Raw genomic sequence first — 6,000 nt, 5'->3', positions numbered from 1 at the left:
GGTGTGTTGTCCCGTGATAAAAATGGTGCTGGTGGAATCAAGGGCAGAAAATGTCTGTCACTGTTTTCTGTAAATTACCTGAAGACTGTTTACACGTCTGGCAGCACCGTTTAAATATAAGATTTGCATAACATTGAATCTAGCCAATGGCCAAATTATTTTTTTTTTTATGTATGAGTTGTTGTTTTTTTCAAAATCATTATCAGCAATGCCCAATTCTTTTTTTCCTCTACAGCTGCTGCGATTCATCACCTCAATGTTTTTTTGTTTGTTTTTTTTACATCATCTGTGAGGAAAACTTGCAGGAAAAAAAGTATACAAATTTAAAAATGCCTTAAAAATAAACAAAATTAGCCCTATGGTATAACAAATCTCAAAACTGGTTGGATCCTGTATAAACAACCTGAGTATGCATCTTCTTTTTCAGAGGCCATCACTCATTTGTGAAGAATTAAGTCTTTCCTGAAGTCCTTAGGGTATCTCAGTACCGTCGCCATCTGTTGTCTTGGTAACCACGATTGTTGCCTCTGTCATCATGATGTCGGCTGCCGCCTCTGCCATCATGACGGTTGCCACTTCTGTCTTTCTGGTGGTGATAGTTGTCCCGTCCGTGGCCGTGTTGCTGCTGTCGACCGGCGGCCTCTTCGTCTGCGTATCGCTGGTTCCTGCTGCTGCTGTTCATCTGGAGCGACTGATGCTGATAGGGGGGGTTACCGCGTTGCCTTGAGCCACATCTGCCGGAATTGCCGCCTGAAGACGACTGCCTCTGCAGAGGCACGGAGAAGCCGCCGTTCAGTTGATCGAGCTGCTGCAGGTGGAGCTGCCACATCATGCTGTTCACCTACAAGTGACAGAATAAAAAGGTAACAGGATGTTTCAGTTGACTCCGCGTTGTAAACACACATCTTTATTTTGTAACTAAGGGAAAGAGGCACATCTTATCTAAAGCAAAAAGTTACCATGGCATGCTTCTGCAGATTATCAGGAGATGAAAAGGACCTCTGCATCTGAGGAGGAGCTGTGTATGGTGGAGAGCTGAACTGGTTGGGAGCCCTGGAAGAGAGGAGTAAAAAGTTTTTCAAACATCTCGACATAACGACAGGTGCACATTCTTCACATCTTCAATGAAACTCATTTTAACCATGCTTTCCCCCTTTTGTGTTGATGGAAGGCGGCCCGGTTTCATGTTCTGATATTGTGATCATAAATAACTAATATGCAGCTATTTATAAAGAACAACCATAAATTTGAGTATAGAATTAGTTGACATGTTAAGCATCAAGCTTCTCAACATACCTGTCAGTGATAAAATAAAGTTCTTAAATAGAATTTAGTGATAAAATCATTGGCATAACAATATAATGTTGTCAGTAAAGCCACTACCTCCAGGTAGGTAGATTATGCATTGAGATGAACATTCCCACCATGAGAATTACACAGTCAATCCATCAACGAGCAAATGAACCACAAGTTGTTGTTTTGTTTCAGAAAAAGAGTTACAATTGTACTAAGATCAGCGACACACTCATCAAATCCAGTTTTACATAATTTTCCAAGTGTCACATTTTCTTGTGCCTAAAATGTGTTAGTGAGTGGCCTTGGCCTTTCCAGGATGTCTTCTATACACAATCACAATACTGTCAGCTGTCACTGTTCACCTGTGGAATGTTACCAACAGGTAGTTTCTGAGCAATCCAAATCTTTCAAGTCTTCCAAAGTGTTGCACAACAAGCAAGGACACATTTACTATACAGACATAAGCTGAAATCAAATAAAGAAAATCAGGTTGAGTATTTCTTTTTTTTCAGTTTCGTTTTAGTTCAAACCTGCTCATCCTGTCATGGGAGCTCACTGGTTTTAGTAAGAGTCAGTTACATGCTTGTTTAACCACGAATAAAAGCTTCCTGTTTCTAATTTGAGTACATGGCAAAAGCTGACAAAGGTAAATAAATTGAACAAGGACATTTTTTTATCGAATGAACATGACACAGCTGGCACAACAAAAACTGACATCACACACACACACACACACACACACACACACACACACACACACGTCTCAATTACAAACACAATCATTCCATTCCTGCGAATTATTACTGTTGCCCTACAGTCAGAAAAGTGTTCCTTGTTCCAAACCATTTAAAATGAAACTTTCAGTGTGTAAAATTATTTATGAGCAACATTTATAAGGCTGCTTTCAGACTTTCCCATACATGAATTGTGTTTGTGGTTACTACGACAGAATCTACATCGACAGCCTCATACTGATGTTCTATTTTTGTACACTCACTATAAAATGGCACATTTAGTAGTTAATACCTGGGAAGACAAAATATGTGTGGTTTAAAAAATTGTACTGTGGTTTTTGAGCAAAAAAAGAAAAATTAAACACACCTTACAGAATTTTTATGTATGCCTGTGTGTGACGGTGGTCTTAAACCACTGTTAAATTGGGTTACCAGAAGACTGCTTTCACAGCCTGACATCGTGAGAACCCATTTACAATTGCTGTTATTAGTTACAAATGAAATGATACAGAATGAAATCAACATTATTGATACCCATAGGGGTTATTATTTATTTAGCCACCCTAGTATTAGTCATTCAGTTATTAATCATATGCAATGTATATGTAATCAGGCCCGTGACACACACACACGGGAGGGGGGCCAATAAGCATGCAGATGAGACGTATTGCAGTGGGGAGCTTCTTTGTGGTGTGCCCCCAATGAGCAACTTATAAAGGGGACAGTGCCTTGCTCAAGGGCACCTTGGCAGTGCTCAAGAGGTGAATTGTCACCTCTCCACTGCCAGTTCACACTCCAAAATTTTTAGCCCACATCGGTATTGAACCGGCCACCGTCCGGTCCCCAATCCAAGACTTAGTGGACTGAGTTACTGCCGCCCCGAAGATCATTATCAGCTGTTCATATGTGTCAACAATCATCTCTGTCTGACTCGTCTCAGATTTAATGTGTTCAAACACATTTTTAAAAAGGACTTCTGCACGTATTTTAACTAACTTGATTGATGATTTAAAAAACAGAAAAACAAAATAAATTAGGAAAGTTATTTCTCTTCATCTCCCACAAAACCAACACAATTAAAAAGCAGCTGAGAGCAATCATGAGTGGTATCTGCTATAAGCCAGTGATGCAAACTGTCCATGAAATGTTCTTACCCTTGGCCGTGGGGGTTTGGGGTATTTGCAGGACTGCTTCCTGGACTGCTGCTATGGCTGCTACCTATGATGGGGCAAAGGTGAACAAAGCCACTTATAAAGGATAAATCTTCTTCTTCGCATGTTTGATTTGACAAAAGTTTTATGTCAGATGCCCTTCCTGACACAACCCTCTGTGTTTATCCGGGCCTGGGACCGGCACAATAAGACACTGGCTTGTGTCGTCTTGCGGCTACATTATAAAGGATAATTATATATTATAAAGGATAAATTTGTTTCAGTTTAAATAATGAATGCAACATTGTATGAAATATGTGCAAATTAATACAGAGAAAATGACTCAGTTTAAAAATAAGCAGAGAATATAATACGGTGTTGCTTTGTCCACCTGTTTCAAAGTAAAACTGGTGTTTTCAACATACTATTTTTATAGTAGGTTTAAAAGTGGCATAGTTACAACTATATTTTTGGAGATCGCAACATGGATTGATGTGGAAATTTTTGAAAAAAGTGAGAAACTTAAGTACAGAGAAACACTAATAAAATTAAATTGAAAAATAACTAAATTGTCGAAAGAATTGGCATTTACATTTTTCTCAATGTCCTAATTGTCACTTTCCATTATTATTAAAGTATCTGTATATCACTTTTATAAATTATTGGGTAAATTAAAATAATAAATCATATTCTATAATATTTTATTTAAAATCATATTCTTCATAGTAATTGCTAACTAAAGTTAATAGTCGTTTTAGGTTTTCCTCGTTGTATGTGTGCACGTTAAAACTACGCACTGTTTATAAAAGCAACTAATTTCCCTTCGGAAATTAATATAGTATGTAAAATAAAAATAAATAAAATGAAGTCAAACACTACTCACCCGATCTGAACTGCACACACAGCTGTCTCCCGAACAGCGAGGTCCCGTTAAGCAGCTGCATGGCGTAGGGAACTGACACCTCGTGTTTGTAAACGGCAAAACCAAATGACTTCTGTTTCCCGTCGGAATCTTTTGGTATTTTAGTTTTGATGAGAGGCCCAGCCTAGAAATAAACGATATTATCGTCAGACCAAAAGAAGAAAGAAGATTGTCACGGAACAACTACAGCTAATGCTAGCTAGGTATTACGAACGTCTTTTTTTTCTCTTAACAGTGTCACAAAAGGCGTTAGCGTTAAAATTTCATTTGGAACACCACTGAAAGCAACCTGGTCTATCAATTAATAACAGGTTTTTAAAGGATTAAGTCATATATGATTCACTTTCGATTGGTTAGCTTTATGCTACGTAGCCAGCTAACATCAGCTAGTGATGGGTACGTCAGCGACAAGAGTACCTGTAAAAACAGCTCGAACAAAAGTTCTTCCGTCACTTTTTGGTGTAAATTTCTTATGAAAAGCGTCCGGTCTGTTTCTTCTTCAATTCCCATTTTAAATAAGTTGATTCCAGCACGCTTCAAGTGTAACGGACGGGAATAGCGAAAGACAAGATTTAAACGAAGGGCCCAATTTGCCGTAAATTGAAGTGCCGTAAAGCGTTACCTTCTGTCGTAGTCAATGTCATTACTGTTTACTTTATACTACACATCAGGTGCAGCAACACTGCATGTTGTTTATGTGTTTATATATGTATAAATGATATGTGACGTGTATATTATTTATGGCCCTTAAACTATTATTTAATGAGAGACCACCCTATGTGAAAAAGTTGACATGATGTATACAGAGAAAGAGATTAGCTAAGAAGTGGTACAGGACTGAGGAGAGTAGACAGGAGTACAGGGAGATGCAGCCTAAGGTGAAGGTAGAGGTAGCAAAGGCCAAACAAGAAGCTCATGATGACTTGTATGCTAGGTTGGACAGTAAGGAGGGAGAGACTGATCTATACAGGTTGGCAAGACAGACGGAGATGGGAAGGACGTGCAGCAGGTTAGGGTGATTAAGGATAGGGTTGACAGGTGCCAGCAGTGTGATGGGAAGATGGAAAGAGTACTTTGAAAAGTTGATGAACGAGGAAAATGAGAGAACAAAAACTAGAGAACTAGTTGTGGACCAGGATGTAGCAAAGATTAGTCAGGATGAAGTGAGGAGGGCATTGAAGAGGATGAAGAGTGGAAAGGCAGTCGGTCCTGATTATATACCTGTGGAGGTATGGAAGTGTCTAGGAGAGGTGGCAGTAGAGTTTCTGACTGGGTTGTTCAACAGGATGTTAGATAGTGAGAAGATGCCTGAGGAATGGAGTAGAAGTGTGCTGGTGCTCAATTTTAAGAACAAGAGAGATGTGCAGAGTTGTGGCATTGTGATCTGTAGTGAGAGCAGGGAACAGGTGGAGGAGAAGCTAGAGAGGTGGAGGTTTGTCCTGGAAAGGAGAGGAATGAAGGTTAGACGCAGTAAGACAGAGTACATGTGTGTGAATGAAAGGGACCCAAGTGGAAGAGTGAGCTTACAGGGAGAAGAGACCAAGAAGGTGGAGAATTTTAAGTACTTAGGGTCAACGGTCCAGAGCAATGGAGAGTGTGGAAAGAGGTGAAGAAGCGTGTACAGGCAAGCTGGTACAAGTGGAAAAAAGTGTCAGGTGTGATGTGTGATAGAAGAGTTTCAGCTCAAATGAAAGGAAAGATGTACAAAACCGTGGTGAGACCTGCGATGTTGTTTGGTCTAGAGACAGTATCACTGAGCAAAAGACAGGAGATGGAGCTGGAGGTAGCAGAGACAAAGATGCTGAGGTTCTCTCTGGGAGTGACCAGGATGGATAGGATCTGGAATGAGTACATCAGAGGGACAGCACATGTTAGAGGTTTTGGAGATCAGATAGGC

At 39.8% G+C, this 6,000-nt stretch overlaps 1 protein-coding gene and 1 long non-coding RNA gene across 3 annotated transcripts in view; one reads left to right on the top strand and one right to left on the bottom strand.

The window, feature by feature from the left end:
* rbm7 (RNA binding motif protein 7) overlaps positions 1 to 4,721 on the bottom strand; it is a 4,855-nt gene extending 134 nt beyond the window's left edge. The window contains exons 1-5 of the mRNA XM_068316967.1: positions 4,521 to 4,721; positions 4,065 to 4,227; positions 3,185 to 3,248; positions 960 to 1,053; positions 1 to 841 (exon numbers count right to left, since the gene is read on the bottom strand). The exon at positions 1 to 841 is cut by the window's left edge and continues 134 nt beyond it. Of these exons, the coding sequence (XP_068173068.1) occupies positions 482 to 841; positions 960 to 1,053; positions 3,185 to 3,248; positions 4,065 to 4,227; positions 4,521 to 4,613 (774 nt within the window). The 5' untranslated portion in view covers positions 4,614 to 4,721 and the 3' untranslated portion in view covers positions 1 to 481. The remainder of the gene's footprint in view (positions 842 to 959; positions 1,054 to 3,184; positions 3,249 to 4,064; positions 4,228 to 4,520) is intronic.
* Positions 4,175 to 6,000, top strand: part of LOC137596438 (uncharacterized) — a 24,056-nt gene continuing 22,230 nt past the window's right edge. For both annotated transcript variants that reach the window (XR_011035544.1, XR_011035545.1), the window contains exon 1: positions 4,175 to 4,306. This is a non-coding gene — a long non-coding RNA (uncharacterized lncRNA). The remainder of the gene's footprint in view (positions 4,307 to 6,000) is intronic.

The sequence above is a fragment of the Antennarius striatus genome, chromosome 6, assembly GCF_040054535.1.
Source record: "Antennarius striatus isolate MH-2024 chromosome 6, ASM4005453v1, whole genome shotgun sequence".
Lineage (NCBI taxonomy): Eukaryota > Metazoa > Chordata > Actinopteri > Lophiiformes > Antennariidae > Antennarius > Antennarius striatus.
This window is presented reverse-complemented; position numbering and strand designations above follow the sequence as displayed.